This window comes from Epinephelus moara, chromosome 7 (genome assembly GCF_006386435.1).
Source record: "Epinephelus moara isolate mb chromosome 7, YSFRI_EMoa_1.0, whole genome shotgun sequence".
NCBI classification, from domain to species: domain Eukaryota; kingdom Metazoa; phylum Chordata; class Actinopteri; order Perciformes; family Serranidae; genus Epinephelus; species Epinephelus moara.
In genome coordinates, this window is record NC_065512.1 from 42,049,981 (window position 1) to 42,068,546 (window position 18,566).

The window sequence follows — 18,566 nt, forward strand, 5'->3', positions numbered from 1 at the left end:
ATGAGCAGGTGAAATGTCTGTCTAGCTTACATATGAGGTGTCTCAAGATTTAGGAACATACAATTGTATTGAATATAATAAAAGTAAAAAGTCACATGACATGCTGCTGTTTTGTGCTATGACCTATTTAAGTGCTGGAAGTTGTTATTTACGTGACAACGCCTGAACGCAACACAAGCTCAGCACCAAGAGTGCCGTGCGGCCCTGCTGTGCGAGCAGCTGTCTGTCTGTGCGTAACAGCAGTCTGTTGGTGGTTATTTACACAGTGTCCATAACAATAACTTTGTCAGCTGACAAACTGCACCGGGCTGGGGGTCAGGTTTGGTCAGGAAAATGCGGCCCGAGCCGCTCTAGCGTGCTCACCTGTGTGTGTGGCGGAACTGAGTGTGTGCGCGATACAGAGAGCAGAGGAGAATTGTTAACGCGTGACCATGTAGAGACAGAAATGACACGATGACATAACACCATAAATAGTATATTGTTATGTTCGTCCGTCGTGCAAAATAATACCAATGGGGCTGTGGGCAGGACTTTGTTACACAGCTGTGCCTGTGACTTCAGGCAGAGAGGTCGCTGCATCAGAGCCGAAGAGCACGTTTTAAAATACATTTATTGTATCAATTAGTCATTAACTTTTACTATTTTTAGCAACTTGCCCAATCGGGCAAGTGAGTTGTTAGTTTACATGCCCGAACTTGAGTTTTACTTGCCCTGGGCAATCGGGCAATCCTTATTGTTGAGCCCTGCATCATATGATGGCTCGTTGGAAAGGTGGGGTTGTGCTGAATCCAGCGGAACCAAATATGTGAATATAACATGCATAGTCAGTGTGTTATATCACTAAATGTATGAAGTGTCCCAAATGAAGGAAAGTGAAACATTGGCATAATCAAGTCTCCAAAGCCCATTATCAATGGTGAGAAGAATGTTGACCAATTCAGTGTTACTGCAAACTAAGTAAGTCACTTGAGGTTAGTGCTGCCTATATGTATGATGCATTTCATAAATGGTAGGTTCATATGACACCTTTTACTATATAGTTCCTATGGAAACAAAGATTGAAATTGAAAGGAGACAAGAAGGCGACAAGGAGACAGGATTGTAGTTTGGCCTTGATGATCCTTTTAATAAAACTATAAACAAAACACTCTGAGGAGGAATGACCCCTCTCCTCACACTAAACTCTAGCTCTTTGGCTGGTGTTTTTCATGGGCTGTGTAGTCAAAACTGTCACTCATCCACATTATCTTCAGTGACAAAGTGGGTCATATTTGGGATGCTTCCCATCCAGAGTGTCTTCATTTTGATCAAAGTTGTCGATGGCTGCATTAAAAATTACATGTGAAGTGACTCCAGTGAGGCCAGTTGGGATATAGACACCACTCTCTGTCCTTGATATCTGGTCTGCTGCCACAGACGTGAGGAAGTGCCTAACCTCTGTATAGGAACCACAGTGCCCCATTGCACTGAGCTCATCAATGAGTGTCTTACTACCAAACTCATGATGAATCAAAATGGCAAGTCCCAGTGTGATTGGCATTTGGATATGGCAGCTCTGTGCAATAAGATCATGGCAGATTGCGATCACACACAGATTGTCCTTTGACGCTGCGTCCTCATCACATGTTTGGTTATCTCTGTGGGCATGTGAATCAACACACCAGTTGACAAAGTCATACAGGATGTTGGGTACATACTTGCTGCACTGGAGACGTGATAGACGATCACTGCTAATATATGACTGACGGTCATGTTCAACCTGTTCCATGCTTTTCCTCAATATGTCTGCAGCCCTGTGTAATATTTGGGTTTCGGAAAGACTGACTTGTTAAGTTTTGTCTCACAGTCTTTTGTCTTTTCTGTGAGTTGAGCAGCTTCCCTCATTGCATAACTGACGTGCATACTCTCAGAGCACACCAGATCTGACTTTGCAGGACGTGGAACAAATACCAGCCTGTCTTTGTAATGCTGTATCAGCTTTCCCTTTAGTTCCCAGGATGTATATTTCTTGTGTTGGACCACTGTGCCATCTTCTTCCAGAGAAAGGGTCTTCAGTATGTCATTATAACTATCAGTCAAAGAGTTTAGAGTCCTGACTATCATATCTTTAGACAATACTGTTTTATCAATGTCTTCAGTGAGCTTAATAAAGGCTTTGTCATAGACATTGATCTGCTTCTCTGATTCTTTTCTTTGTCTGGCAGCTGTTATATTTCGTTCAGAGTTGTAGTGTCCAAGGCAGTTTCTATGATATTTGGCATCATATGCAAAGAGATCGGGGTATGAAAGCAGCCGAAGATGTACGTCTTCATCAAGCCTTTCAGAAGCTGCATGAAGGACCATGTCTCTGGTACTCACGCCTGTACCAGTAGTGATAGCTGTCAGAGGTTCTGGTCTAGTACTGGCCTTCCCACAAATGAAACAATCTCTCCGTATGTTAAATGTTGTTGTATCAGCCCTCCTCAGTCTCCTTGGTGCACATGTGCTCTCACTCTCAACATTTGGAACTTCCTGCTCACTGACTTTTGTCTTAAGTTTGCTCTACATGATACACAGGGCTGTTTCAAGACCCTCTGGGGGCCCTAGGCAAGAGGCACCTTGGAGCCTTTCAAAGAAAACAATAACAAAAAAATACAAAAATAAATACAATAACTCATTGTGTAAGACAAATATTTGTGTAGTCATTTTAAATTATATTTGTGTAGTCATTTTAAATTAAATAATCTCATGACAGATTTAAACTGGAGAGCAGATCCCTCTAAGGCTCAATGAAGTTATTCTTATTCTTAGTTATTCTCATTTCTTAAGTCACTGTGAACTTAGAATAACTTCCTCCTACCTTCATCTATTGAGGCAACTGTAGAGGTATGCTGTTGTTGTGGACCAAAATATTTCAACAAAGCACCTTGAGAAAAAAAAGAGCTCAATTTGGTGAGTTTGCTTTAATATTTTCATGCAAGTACAGAACTGTGTGTATGTGCTTCACAAACACTCAGCATTTAAGATCTGTATGAAATAATTAATGAACTACAGTAACAACTTCAATGCTTCATGTTAACATAATATCTTCCTCTTCTAAATACAAATTAGTTACAGTTTGGACAGAATAAGATGTTCTACTGACAGCAGAATTGATGTTGGTTTCATTAATGTTAGCATTTGACAACAAGTGCATTACTAATGGGAGAAATTAACATTGTCGTTGGCACTAACTTATTGCAGGTACAGTGTTCTGTGTACACAACCGTGGCAACACAGCTAATGTCATATAATACACCTCTTCTGTTCGTTCAAACAAACAAACAGATATGTCTCAAGAGTTTAGAAGCTTCAAGCTGGTCCACTCACTGTCTAACTAATGTTAGCTAGCTGTTGTTATTGTCATGTTGTGCATTGAACATTAAACTTTTCTGATGCTTGGTGGGACTGGGACAAAGTGGCATGTGGCAATCACTACTTGTAACACATTCTCACTTACCACTGTCTCGTTTTTTCTTTTCATCCTCCTCTTGCTTTTTTTTCCTTTTAGCGTGCCCTGAGGGATACGTTCGCTTCTTTATGCCGCAGCCCGCACGGCACCGGCAGCAAGTCAGCTCAGTCAGCTGTAGGGGCCCCATTAGGGAGGTCTTCGATGTGTCGTCGTTGCAGTGTCTCTCAGGGTGTTTCAAATTGTGTCGTTAATTACAGACCAAATGTCAGCAGTCCCTGGAGGCCCCCTCTAGCCACTCGCAAGCAGCAGCAAGTAGGGGGGGCCCCATTAGGGGGGATTCCGACGTGTTGTCGTTGCTACAGTGTCTATAGGGGTTCCATTCATATTGTCATTGATATGGACCAATGTCAGCTGTCTCTGGGGGGCCCCTTCCAGCTTGGGGCCCTAGGCAATTGCCTAGTTTGCCTGTCCGGTTGTGACGGCCCTGATGATACATGATATGATACTATTATTTTGGAGGAAAGTATGTCATCTGTATATGGAGCCAGGGTTTTATGGACATCATCACCTCTCTGCTGAGCAAGGGTAAGTATGCGTTGGAGGCCTTCAGCTGTGGGCTTTTGGACATAGGGTTCTTTTTTCTTGCCTTTTTCCAAATGTTTCCCACAGATGATACAAATCTTTGGATCCAAAGTCTGTAAGACATTCTCCATAATTCAAGAAACTAATAAAAAGGATAAATAATATACATTTCAGTTTTTTTTTCTTTTCATACACACAGGGTCCAAAACTAACACTCGCCTCTCACCAATTACGGGTAGATTTTGTCTCTGGCTGGTAAATTTTTAAGACCACTCGCCACTCTGGCGAGTTATTTTTTTACCAGCGAAAAATGCATTTTTTGTTACTCGAGAACGATGCTGGTATCGGCTGGTTTTCTGGCAGAGTAATGTGTATTTCAGGCAGAGACAATCTTTGGTCACGTAAGTGCATCACATGCATTTGCGACTAAAAATAGTTTTGTGTGAGCGAACAAAAGAAAACATTCAGGAGCACGCTGTGCGAGTACAGATTTCAATCAGCAGCAGAAACGAAAGGCGAATCTTGTCGGTTGTGACAGGAATACGTATTCCTGTCAAATATGGCGGCCATAGTGCTCCGCGGCGCAAGATAACGGCTTACCGGCGACGGAGAAGCCTGGCTCCATGTCCAATAATGTCCTCTTCTTGGCGTCATGACTGCCCAGTAGTACCTGAACAACCGAGCCGTTGCGGCACACAGGTATGTGGTGTGTCAGAGGAGAAACGAGCCGTTCACATTTCTCTCTTTGTGGCAGGTAACGGCCCACAAACCTCACCGCACTTTAGGGACTGTTCTTTACTTATGGAGGGACTGTTCTTTACTTGTCAGGGGAGGAGGGTGGCTGGTTGATTTTTATTTTATTTATTTATTTATCTTATTTATTTATTTTATTTCGATCCCCGCTATGTTAATCAGTTGGTGCAGTTTCACTTAAGTAAAAAAAAAATGAGTGAACAACTTTCACTTGTATTGGAGTAATATTTGACCAAGAGTATCTTTACTTTTACTCAAGTCATGTCATTGAATACTTTGTCCACCACTGGTCAGACATTCATGTTTATATAGGGCAGGCCCTGCTGTTGCAGTCTGGTCGAGCTAAAATCTTATGTCTCAACTGTCCAAAGGAGACTGAAGTCAGTGATTCATGTAAAATTCCTTAATGAAAGATTCTTTTTGCACTGTAGTAAGAATACTACAGAATTTATTAACCCAAATATTACACTTAACTGTTGAAACAGTTATTCATATTTTAGCATACATTATTACTAAAATTAGCGCACACTATTAAAATATTGATCGAGAATCACATACAAGACCCAAATGACATGCTAAATAACAGCCAGGCTGGCTGGTAAGTGAAGTTAGTTTTGGACCCTGCTTACACATGTATAGACATGTCATATACATGTTATGTCCCTTTCATGACATAATAATTAGGCTAGGTCATTTCTAGGTCTTTTCACATGACATAGTATTTGCAATGATTTACCTGTCAGGTTAGGGAAATATACAAGAAGACAATGATGTAGTTAGTTACAGCTGGATTCATCCAGTAGCCTAACAGTAGCCAGCTCACTGCAGATCACAACTCTAATCAAAGATCACACCAAGGGAGTGAAGTAAGCAGTGGAGGCTCTACTGCCCTCTGCTAGTTTGGACAAAGATATAAGCTTACACTATTATTTTCCATTATGCATAACTAATGACTTGTAATGACTTGAAAATAAATTCAAGTGGATGTAGATATCTTAATAAAGGTGTTCTATTTCAATTTAACCTGATTCTACTGGATATTTGTTTACATATGAACTGTATAAGGTGTCATATGAAATATACTATTATTAAATGTATCATAAATATAGAGTAGCACTTACCTCAAGTGACTTACTTTGCAGTAACACTGAATTGGTCAACATTCTTCTCACCATTGATAATGGGCTTTGGAGACTTGATTATGTCAATGTTTCACTTTCCTTCGTTTGGGACACTTCAAACATTTAGTGACATAACACATTGACTATGCATGTTATATTCACATATTTGGTACCACTGGATTCAGCACAACCCCACCTTTCCAACAAGCCATCATATGTGTTTCTGTGACAATACCTGGCCAAGCAACTACAAAGTAAATGAGAACATACTGCATAGATATTATTTTTTTGCATGTCCGCTTATTTTAGGCAAGTATTCATGGGTCTCTATATGTTACACACATCAAGATATTCACATCCAGGTTTTTCTAGTAGGTGAAGCAACTTCCTGACCACAATTATGTGAAGTTTCAAAGCTGTCAGAGCTTGTGTTCTTAATCTACATGAGTTTATATGTCTTAACTCCCATATGGCCAGGCTATATTTTGGTTCTTTTTTAGGTTTTGGGGGTATAACAATATGTATCAATTTAACAATGTTTGCAGTAAAATATTTAAACCTAAGAATCCATTTCATATATGGGAGACCTTAGAGATGAGGAAAAACATTGTTAGGTTTTGTTCTACCCCCGGTAGGGGTATCTCAAAAACTAAAGCCCTTTTTGACAGTTTGTCACTAGCCTATAAAGTAAATTGTGAAATTATTGGAGTGGAATAAAAAGTACAATATTGTCAGAAAATGTTGACTTTTTCAACTGTATTTATTCCACTACTCTTCTCAGGTACACAATGCTTTATTCAACAAACACTTTGGGCTTCCCTTCATCAGGTTGGTGTCTAATGCCACTTCTGGTTTTCTTATAGTCATTAATTGTGTATGCACATAATCATCATCCTTTATTATCATTATTATTTTGAATGCTATATCTCAAGTACACTTTGAGGGAATTTATTCAAATTTGGCACAAACGTCCTAATTGAAGAGGGTGGTTAAAATTTAGGTAGGATGTTTTCTTTTATACACAGTGAAAATAAATATTTTTTTGTAAACAGTGGTGGTCTATATGGAGCTTGGGATTAGCACTTGGCTGATTAGTCAAACAGTATATGAATAGTGTTCACAAGTTTTTCCTTATCTGCTGCGAGGGTCCTAAGGACAGAGGGATGTTGTATGCTGTAAAGCCCTGTGAGGCAAATTGTGATTTGTGATATTGGGCTTTATAAATAAAATTGATTGATAGAATTGATTGACAACATACAGTGGTGTGAAAAAGTGTTTGCCCCCTTCCTGATTTCTTACTTTTTTGCATGTTTTCCGCACTTAAATGTTTCAGATCATCAAACAAATTTAAACATTAGTCAAAGATAACACAAGTAAACACAAAATGCAGTTTTTAAATGAAGGGTTTTATTAATGAGGAAGAAAAAAATCCAAAGCCAAATGTGTTAAATGTGTCTTTATTTTCAGTTTATTTTACATTTTCATTTCTGCCACACTATCAACACATGCTCATTCTTCCATATGGTCTGATTCCTCCATTCCTCCATGTGGTTCTGAAATGAAAAGTAACTACATGCTATCTATAACTAGGTTGTAAATCAACCATAAACATCAAATATCAAATTAAATGAATAGTATTAAATACATCTGCATCAATAACCTGGAAAATAAGCCAACAGTTCACAAAGAGACAAACCAGGCATACATTTAAGTACTCATACTGCCATCTACTGGTGGAGAATCAGCTTAACCTAGTTCCACTCCAGTGGCAGCTGCTGGTCTTTCAAACAGGGGAAGTTCACTTTAAGTTTACATCATAAAAGTTGTAGCGAGGCAGTAGCTTATAAAAGGAGCATTTAATTGAAGCTGTTTTTCAACCACACTCATGCCATAGAACCACAGCAAAACACACCTCAAAGATTTTCAGATGGGTGAAAAGACCTCTTACTTTTCCCCACCCTTTGCACCAAATCAATCTGAGGTGTTGATCTGCCCTGCTGTTTAAGACTATCAAATGGCTTCGCCAAAATCTGGTCGACAATATTCAAATTGTCTACCATTACGTGCAGCTTGCTAGCACGCTCGCTAGCTGGGGCTGCTGTGCGAGGCTAGTGTGACCGCCTGTGAGTGCTTTGGGATGGTGGAGGGGCTCACAGCAGCACCCGCTGCTCGTTTGGGACAGTAACTGCAGAGCGACAGAAGTCAGAGTCTCCAAACACGAGTACAGTCTCCAATAACACCAGAAAAAGATGCTAGATTTGTCGCTAGTCGTTTTTAACAAAGAAAAAGTCACTAAGAGGATTGGAAAAATCTCCAGATCAACTCGGAACAACGGAATGAAACTTGAAAAATGCTCCGGTGGTGGTTTATATATCAAGATCGCTGATTCGCTCATTTCGCTGTCAATCAAAAAGGGATTCAGCCTCAGACAGATCATCCAATCATCATGCAGAAGCCCAGCGTCCAGGCCAGCCGAGGCCAGCCCACTGCCCCATAGACCCCCAGAGACGCTGAGCATCCAATGGGCGGGACAAAACCAAGCATTTATCCAATGACTGTCTAGTTTCGCTGCAGTGGAACAACCCACTCTATGCTTCCCCATTGAAGTCTTTGGACGCTGAGCTTCCACTGTTTAATGCACTGTGACGCTATGGGAATGAATGAGAAGAAAGTCGCGTCAGTGACCTGTGATAAGTAGCTGATTCTGAACAAAAGTTGAACGCGTTCAAGCGCATATTTAGTCAATGAAATGTAAACACAACAGTACATATTTGACCACTTATTTTTTGACATTTTAGGGGAAGCTGAGCTTCCCTTGCAGTCTTAGAGCAATCGCCACTGTTCCACTCTGTTTTGCTCAGGCAACAGCACATTACGGTGGAAACCCAGTTAAATACCACTGCTAACAGTAACAACTCTGCACACACAGTAATTGCTGGTAATTGTTGGTTAAACTATATTGCGAACTGTATTGCACCAAAAAATGCAAATCATTAATCTAAGACTTTACTCATGCTGTGTAGATGAATCCAATGCACAATATTAATCTAAATGTAATCGATCCCTGTTTCCATCGGTCCATTTTTTTTGGTGTATTTATTTACTTATTAATTTGTCTGATTGATTAATTTATATTAATGTATTTTTCCTCAGATGTTACCCTGGTATGTGCTCGCATAACGTTATAGAATGGCTATTGTATTCTCTTGGCTTTTATTTTGAAAGGCCCATGTTTACTTGGACTTCCGGGAAGCTCACCTGTCTTACATTTCTTCACGTTCTTTTCAAGAGGAAAGATGAAAACAGGCATTGGAAGAAACCAAAATCAGAGTGTTATTTGAATTTTGTTTTCTCGTTTTTTCGTTTTTTGATTCAGACAACAAATACGGAAAAACAGCTCTGTTTTATCATTTGTAGTTTTTTTGTTTAAAACGAAAAAATGAAAAACCATGGTATTTCCGTTTTCCCGTTTTTTTGGTTGAAACGAAATATCAAACTGACAAAAAGTACACGGACCGAGACTGTTTTTTAAATGTTCTATTTTTGACCTGTGCACTAAATGAAATATTTGAAAAAGAAGTCTAAGTCTGTTTTTTGTTGGACATTGAAAAACAATAATAATATTTCCTCTAGGGATGTTACCACACAGAGTAAAAGAGGGAAATGATGGTGTGAAACAGCAGAGGCACTTTGTCAACCCGCTGAGTTAACGTTACTGTCATTAGCATCAAGCTAGCAAACAATGGTACATCCTCACGGTCGGACATAAAGTAATAACATTAACAAATAGCGGCGGGGCTTTTACTCACCACAACTGCAGAGGCTCCCAGCTTAATTTGAAACAGACTGCATTATAGACGGTCCGTTATTTATTAATCCCTCTGTGTGTTTATATATTTACTTTTTATCCGTTGTCTTTGTAAAGTTAATATATCGCACCGTCATTTCAAACTCAACACTTGTTTCAAATTAAAAGCCCCTTATAACCTCGGCTGAGAGAATCCCTCCAGTTTCTAAATAGGCTTTTATTGTGAAACATTTGTCAGAACTTCCTGTGGAAGATACAGTAGCTTGATAGTTTACTTGGCGCTTCAAATGTAGCTCCTGCCATCTGCTGACGCTTTTAGGTGACTACAACAACATGACTGGCACATGAACAGACACAAATAATAGTAAAAGTTAGCTTGAGTGTCAGACTGAAGGTCCCAGAACCTTCAGTCTGACATGGCTTCCATTGAAGGCAATTTACAAGGGGGAGGGAATTTGATTTTATCCCTAACCAATCAGTAGAGATCAACGACTCACCCAGAATCTGACGTCATTAGTATCCATGCCTCGGGGGTGCCGAAAACAAGCGAGCATTGCCCGTTTAAAATGTCTCCGTCGTCGTGCACGCCCAGCTGTATCGCCGTTAAATCCAGTTTAGCAGCTTCCTTAATTTGGTCCTCCATTAACGCGAAATACCTCGATAGCATCGTTAATGTGGTCTGTAGGATCTGTACCGGTCGCCATTGTTGCTATCCTTACCAGTTACCCACCGGCGTACAGCTTGACATCAGCGTTGCGCTGATTGGCTAATCGCTAGACCCCCGGCGTTCATTGGTCCGTCCATCGTTTGGACGAGATAAATCGCAAATTCATTGAAGTATGCCAGACCAGAGATGCAAGCCTACTCAGTTGAGTGGGCGGGGTCTATGGTCTGGAACCAGGCTAAGTAAAAGTGATAAAAACAGGACAAAAATAACCCGATGACATCACACACGCCGTGAAAGACGACCGGGGATAATTGGTGAGTACCAGCGTGTAGCGTGCACCAGGCATAATGCAAGTCCTGAGTCTGAAATATGTCTGTCAGCGAGTCCTACTCCACCTATTTAGTCTCCACCGTAGACAACGGCAGCATTTCTCCGACCACGTAGCGAGCCACAAGCTCCGTGGCTTCTTTCAGACTAATAGGTTTAACGTTATCTCCGTTATTAGAACCAAACGACAGCCGTTGTTGTTTCGGAGCTGAAGGACCAGCGTGCTAAAAGTAACGGAAGTAACTGATGTCTTGTTTGAAAATGTACTTAAGTATTTGATTACTCAAACAGCAAACTAACGCGTTAAGTTACTCGTTATTGCAAAAAGTAATCAAAGTACTCTAACGCGTTACTTTGTAACCCGTTATACCCAACTCTGATTTCAGGCCTGTGTGTATGTGAGAACAGTGGGGGGAAAAAATGGAATTTCCCCTCTGGGATTAATAAAGTGTATCTTCTTCTAATGAGCTGCTCAATGGCAGGACATGTAGTGTGTCTTCAGGGGTAATCAGCACAAATCTTCCAAATCCAAGACTGTTGTGATTTTATGTATTCACTACCTGGCAAAATACATGCTCTGCATCTGATTCCATTCTCTTGTCTTTTCAGACACAATGAAAATTATCCACCAAGCACATGGAGCAAAGGTATCTATCTACAGGAAGTGTCACACTGCTGGGCCGCACACTAGGTGTGAGCCTGAATGCCAGGTGTTCTCAAGCAACTTAACTTTCGCAGCAACAAGACTGAAAAGTGGCTTATAGTATGACACCTTTGCTTTAGTGGCATATGATACATAAAAGTGTTATGTCACTGGTCTGCTGATAGGTGCACTTCAGAAGCTGCTGAGGGGATCCAGGTAAACTGACCAAGTATTAAAATCTAAATCGTTACTTTCTTGCCTGAAAAAACTCCAAAACTTAAAGGGACATTGTGTAACATTTTCAGTTGTTTATTGGTAAAAATTGATGTCTGCATTCATAAATATGTCATCACTGGTGTACTATTACCTCCACCAATAATCTGACTTATTCTCGTAAAAGGAGAATTTCGGATTTGTTTGTACATTGTGCGGGTAAGTCGTCTGTGGGGTTCCATTACGTTTCGCCATCTTGAGAATACACCCGCCAGCAAGGGACATACAGCACCGCCTTCGGCGTTTTCGTTGAGAGCCAGGCCAGCACTGCGTGACTGAGGAGCCGAAGGAGAGGAGCAAGAGGCGCTTCGCTACTACCCTGGCAAATTTGAAACAAAGTCCCACTCTTTGAGCATAATGCAGGATCATGCATATGCAGCATCATGGGAGACGGAATCCTTGTCGCCAAGAAAACGCAAAAGGGAATAGAAAAGGCAGCGTGACCGGCGAATTAAAAAAATGAAGGCCCACATCGGGGTAGCCTTTCCCAAGTAGAGAGAGCTGCTGAGGGAGAATGGTAATGCAATCACTGGCCAGCGCCGCTGTTGGCTGTTAGCCGCTGTTAGCGGCCAGTCACTAACAGCCTCATCCCTCTCCTCGCATCACTGCGCCGCTGTTAGCTGTTAGCCGCTGTTAGCGCTGGCCTGTGATTGTATTACCTTTCTCCTTCAGCAGCTCTCTCCACCTGGGAAAGGCAACCCCAATGCTGACCCTTGTTTTTTAATTCGCCGGTCACGCTGCCTTTTTGATTCCCTTTTGCACTTTCTTGGCGACGAGGATTCCGTCTCCTGTGATGCTGCATAATACATGATCCTGCATTATGCTCAAAGAGTGGGACTTGGTTATGCGGCAGTAGTGCCGCTGGCCACTAACAGCTGTTAGCGGCGCAGTAATGCGAGGAGAGGGATGAGGTGTGTGAGGTTGAGCCACTTGTCACTTGTCAGTTGTCAAAGGACAAGATTCGATTGGTTTGTTTCAGTTTACATCCGCCCCAACAGTCCTACGTTGTAAACACAGCCAGCATGGTGAGGAGGGGGTTTGTCAACTCGCGTCGCGTGTGTCTGTGTAGGAGCCTGAATGAATACTCCATGTAGTATCGGATGACATGATTTCATCAGTGTTGTCATAGCTTTTTGGTACACAGCGGCTACAGTTGTTGCAATACGTGTTTGAAACAGTGAGGCGCTAGAGTGCGCCATCTGTTTGAATGCAATATATGATTTCAACATTAGATGGGAGAAATTCCTACACACTGTGGCTTTAAGTTACATAATCGCAATCCTTGGACAAAAATACTTTGAGTCTGGCCAAAAATGTCTGCCATCACCCAGGTTCATGCAAAATGCATTCCGCGCACGTCCACAAAGTTCAGCTCCCAAAGTATCCTTGATGAAAGGATCATCAGTGACATACAAGTTACATGCTGTTTTAAGTGCCACGTGGTTGTTGAACAGCAGCTGCATTCAACTAGGAATCTGCATATGCCACTATGCCACCACAAGAGCATCATACCATCAGCCAGTTTGTTGTCAGGGTCACTCAAAAGTTTGACTGTAATGAAGGATGCTGACATATTGGCCAGATGTAACACACACTAATGAAAGTCAGCTTACAACAAAAGCAGAAAAAAGTGAGTGAACTACTCATGGACGTGCACTTCAAAACACACCCTTGTCAAAAATGAATGTTAAAAATCAAGCAGTAGACTAATTTCTTTCATTTCCACTGTCACAGTTGGTAGAGCTGCGATTTAGAGAGATGGATCTAATCAGCATGTTCTGGAGTGTGTCACAGTTTTATTGTTTTTCATTTTAACCCTTAAATGAAAAACCCGGAAAAACAGAGCAGTTTTTCTTTCGTTGGTGTCAGAATATTAAAAAGAAAAAAATAGTAAGCTCAATTACAAAAGAGAACAAAACAAACAAACAAAAAACTCCACAACAAATATCAGTAAATAAGACAAAGACAGTTTGACTGGCATCAGGAGTATTCCCTCTGGAGGTGTGGTGCCAGCAGCTGGGGGTGAGGGGGTAGCCAGCTGTGTAGTGGAGGGAAACGTGAAATTTAAAACTTTAAAACTATAGCTAAATTATTTTTCACAGGTGAGCTGACAATTCAGCTCCTGGAATAAATCTGAGGAGGAGCGAGAGGGTAATGGGGTTTAATTACAGTAGAAAAGCAATGGAAAATAGAAATAAAAATATCCATTAAAGCAACACTTACCTTTCTGGAAATTTTACGCTTTTCTTTGTTTCGGTTAAAATGCTATTAATAAGCTGATGGCACACTAAAATGTGAGTGAATTCCACCAGAGATAAAAACTCATGAATATACCATTCTCATATGATTCTAAGAAAACTCAGACCATTGGCCGAGCGTCCTGTCTGTTTTCCCCACATGGAGGCCTCCGACTGGACTGACATAACTGCTCGTGTAACATCCCTGTAATCTTATTCTAAAACATATCAGTCATCACTGACTCCGGTTGAGTTTAAAACTCCGGGGTGGCATTTGACTGTCTTGGTTGTAACGTTACACTTGCAAACAACCACACATTATTGTTGCAATATTCAACAGGTACTAGACAAAAAGTTATGACCTGCCACCGAAAGAAAAGAGAAAAAAAACTGTCAGTAGATTTGTATCAGGAAAGCTACCTGTTTTTTTTTTTTGTTTGTTTTTTTCATTTATTTATTTTTCTATTGTTTTATGTCGGGATAAGAGTGATAACACACGTAATAGAAGCTGTTGTGCACAGATATAAATACAGGTGTGCTTTGAGATTTTGACTTGCCCTTTGGTGTGCCTTGGGCACAAAATTTTGAAAACCACTGCCCTATACCTTCAAACGCAGTGATTAGCTACATGTTCTAACAGTGCTACTCCTTAACAGTAATTACATAATAATTATGGCTCATTGCATTAGGGCTGACCCAAAAAATTCAAAGCTTCAAAGCTTCGTTCGATGGCACGGGATTCGATTGTGAAAAAAACAATTCGAAGCTTTGGCACTTTTTTTTTTCGTTTTTTTGGGGGAGGCCATAAACGCAACACTAACCCAACGAGCGCACTCAGAGCCGCTCTGAGTCTGGTGTCAGAGACACTTCTGATGCTCCGAGTTGCGCATCTGTTTGATTGTGCTGAAGTGTGCGCCAAGGGTTTTAATTTAAGGTGCTCACAGACTTGGGCGCACTATAAGCGGAGCGGACTCCGTGAGGAATGTCCGCAGTCGAGCGCACTTCCGCGTTGTAGTTTCCTGTAAAAATGTCCATGAAACACTACATTACCAGTGTTGCCAACGCCTCAGTAAGAAAAGTAGCTATTGGCTGTCCTAAAAGTCGCTAAAAGTCGCTAAATGACGTCATCGCCTAATTTGCATAATTGTCCATATGTATGTAATTGTAATGGACGCTGTAGGAGAGAGGAAAACGTCATGGGAGAGACAAAAACTGTGTAAAAAAACACCCTGAATATGTTTAGAACTACAAATGAACCTTCTTTCAGTGATCTATATTAGACAAAGACAATTTTACATTTACATCCCGCCCTCAGCCAGCGGCGATTCACTTGCAGTCTGGACGTGGAGGGGTTAATGTCTCCTGCTCTGACTGCAGCTGGGAGGGAGGACTGGGCCGTCTGTCAGTGCTTTGGGGCGAGAGAGCAGCCCACGGCAGCACCCGCTGCTCGTTGAGAAGAACAAGAATGATACGTGCTCTCACAACAGAGTCTCCAGAAGTCTTCAATAACATCAGAAAAAGTCGCTGGATTTGTCGCTAGTCGCTTTTTTGAAAAAGAGACGCTAGAGGGGTCTGAAAAGTCGCTAAATATAGCGACAAAGTCGCTAAGTTGGCAACACTGTACATTACCCCCAATTCTTGCGCGTTTCTGTCATGGTGTTGTGAAAAATACATGCCGAGCAGTCCTTTGAGTGACACTGGTGCGCGGTTGTAAAATCTTGAGTTTTGCACGCACAGGGCTTGCGGACGTCTGCTTTTAGTCCGCGCGGACCTCCACGGAGTCGTCGTATGACACTTCATCACCTCTTCATTCGGACAGGAATGCAACAGAAAACGTATACTGTGGTCATGGAAATGCTCTGATTAGCTGTATATTGTATGATGCCGCCATATGGACTAAGATTGTTTTCCACCTTCTGTGTATAAGGGTGCACTTTGTATATCCACTGAGGTTGTACGTCTGTGCCTGCTGGGCCAGGCATTGACATTTGTGTTACTTGCGTGGATCATGTTTGTGCCCTTAGAGTTGTCCTTGGTTGAGCCAACAATTAGCTAAAAGCTTTACAATTTGAGGTCTCAGTGCAACGAGGTGGAAATCATCTGGGCCCAGTATTTCAAAACTTTTAATCTGGATCAGACTGGTCTGGATAGGATTAAATCTCAAAATTGGGTATTTCAAACCAGGATATGTGATCCTGATCCTAGTAAAATTGGGATATGGATTTGGTAATCCAATCCTACCCAGAATCCTGATCAAATGCTGTTTTTGGGTATTTCAAAATTCTAAGGTGGAGATTGGGATAGTTTTGAAGCTAAAAATCAGGATTATCCTGATCCCACTGGAAGGGTGGATCAAGCATGGATTCAAGGTGGATGTAGAGAGATGTAGGACACATGGCACATTGCACAGTGTACTAATGCCGACGGTCAGGCTGGACAGAGGGATACTGACACCATTCAATTTGTTTTCTTAACTTTACTGGGAAACTGAAGTTTGTGAAACCAGAATGTCAGATTACAAAATATAGCCTAGGCTACATTAATTCTCATCATAAGAGCTGCCGTACAAAATCAATAGTAAACAAAATACATGTTAATATTACACAAAGCACAATAAATACCAAAGCACGTTATCACATCCTAGATATTCCTACTGATCACTAGACCCAACCAATTCCCACATGTAACTCAAAATAATTTTACTTTGTTTTTTCTTTTTAACTCTTTTTTATTTTATTCCAGACAGCCAAGACAAAACTCATCAATTGAGCAAACAGAAAATGTATAACTACTGTCCTTTCATACATAGTTAACACCATACAAAAAAAAATCAACCAAAAAACACAACAAAGCCAAAAAGAAAAAGAAAAAAGGGGGAGAGACAGTACCCACATGTCAATCATTCTTTTGTAACATATTAAAGAGGTGATCATTCACAGCCCCAAGATGTCCCTGACCCGCCACTGCCAGGACTGCATCCAGATGGACCAAATGGACGGTCAATGAGAGAAGCCATAGTCAACCACTACTTTACTTAGACTCTTTTGATCAATAAAAACAGTTGTGTGGTGACAAAAGCTTTGTGTTCGACTTTTTTCAGTGAGAATAATACATGACACAAGTGCTTCACATAGGATAAAACAAAATAACTTTAAAGCAATAGTTAGAACAGACTGATGGTTATGACCAACTCACATCATGCAATTCTGGCTTTATATGTATTGTGTACCTTATAGTATTGTGTACTATAAAGCAACTAGATGGATATGAATCATTATGGAAACTGACTTATATTTCCCAACATTCTCACATCTGTGTCAATGAAATGTTGTGTAGTAGTTTGAACAACAAAGACATTTCATTAGTCATTTAGCTGACACTTTCATCCAAAGCAACTTTGAATTGCTTTTGTAGTGAATTCACAATTGCATCTATTGTCTAAAACAAGTGACAAACAACATAATCTTGTGCTGAAAGGCAACATGAAGAATAGCAAAATAAAAATAGATGAGGGGTAAAAATACAAGTGGGATGATCATGGTAGTCAGCCTATATCCAAAGACCTCAAATCCAGATTCTGTAATCCTGATCTTGTGGCATCTGGATCAGAATGATCCTATCTGAAAATTCTTTGAAAAACCAGGACCAAATCTACAAGATAAATTTGATCTGGGATAACAAAAAGGAGGACTACAAAATCCGGATCATTCTGATCCAGATTAAAAGTTTTGAAATACTGGGTCCTGTACATTAACAACTAGTGATGGTGAGATGAAGCCTCATGAAGCACTGAAGCTTTCCAGCAAATTGGTTCAGAAAAGGGTTAATTTCTCGGGGTTCATGTGCACACGAAACCACCTGCTGGCCAAAGTGTGTAAAACAAGCAGCTGTGATCTTAACCATGTAATCTGTGATACACGGTATTTTGTGTTAGTAACGGCTGTTGGGAATTTTCTAGTGAGTAGGCTATATTATAACTATACTGTATCAAATACATGTATAATAAACTTATTGTTTTGTGACTGCATCCTATGTGTATAAAATAATCATTTGGCCAAAATCATATTGTTGTGTAGTGTCATATAATATAATAATGGCAGGAGGGGTAATATTCGTGTTCTCTGTCACTTCTGTCAAAACTTCACACCAAGATCTGAATCGCTTCCCGAACCAGTTATGTGGTATAGCCGGGCAGCGAGGCTTCGGACGTCATCAATGACGCCACTCGTCTGAAACAATACAAGCCTCGATACGCGCATCGCGGAAACACTTCCTGGATCACTCGACACGCTTTTAAGCATCGGCACAGCACGTAACATCACTATTAACAACTGAACAAGTGGTGTTTGCCTCATTGCAATATCAGAAGGCATGAAATATTTATAATAGTTTAAAATAGTCACATTTTCAGCCTGACTGTATGTTCTACAAAAGGACAAAGTTTGGTAATTATGTGGTCCTTTGAAATTCAAAGTTGTGATTGAAGTGGAAATCTTTTATTTTTTATTGCAGAGTAATGAGTTGGTGATGAGTTTAGATGAAGATGAAAAGCTTATTCTGCAAGATGACCAAACCCTTGCAACTGCTGGTGTTGGTAAGAGTATTTCACTGCTATTCAGTAAACACTCATTGAAAAGTGTGTGTGTGTGTGTGTGTGTGTGTGTGTGTGTGTGTGTGTGTGTGTGTGTGTGTGTGTGTGTGTGTGTGTGTGTGTGTGTGTGTGTG

At 40.8% G+C, this 18,566-nt stretch overlaps 1 protein-coding gene across 6 annotated transcripts in view; it reads left to right on the forward strand.

Moving 5' to 3' along the window:
* LOC126392755 (UPF0538 protein C2orf76 homolog) overlaps positions 1–18,566 on the forward strand; it is a 53,564-nt gene that overhangs the window by 15,357 nt on the left and 19,641 nt on the right. For 3 of the 6 annotated variants that reach the window (XM_050048368.1, XM_050048367.1, XM_050048364.1), the window contains exon 3: positions 11,298–11,335. In XM_050048368.1, the coding sequence (XP_049904325.1) occupies positions 11,298–11,335 (38 nt within the window). Of the gene's footprint in view, positions 1–11,297; positions 11,336–16,780; positions 16,919–18,353; positions 18,436–18,566 lie in introns of those variants that run through there. The other 3 variants (XM_050048365.1, XM_050048366.1, XM_050048369.1) reach the window with 2 other exon arrangements.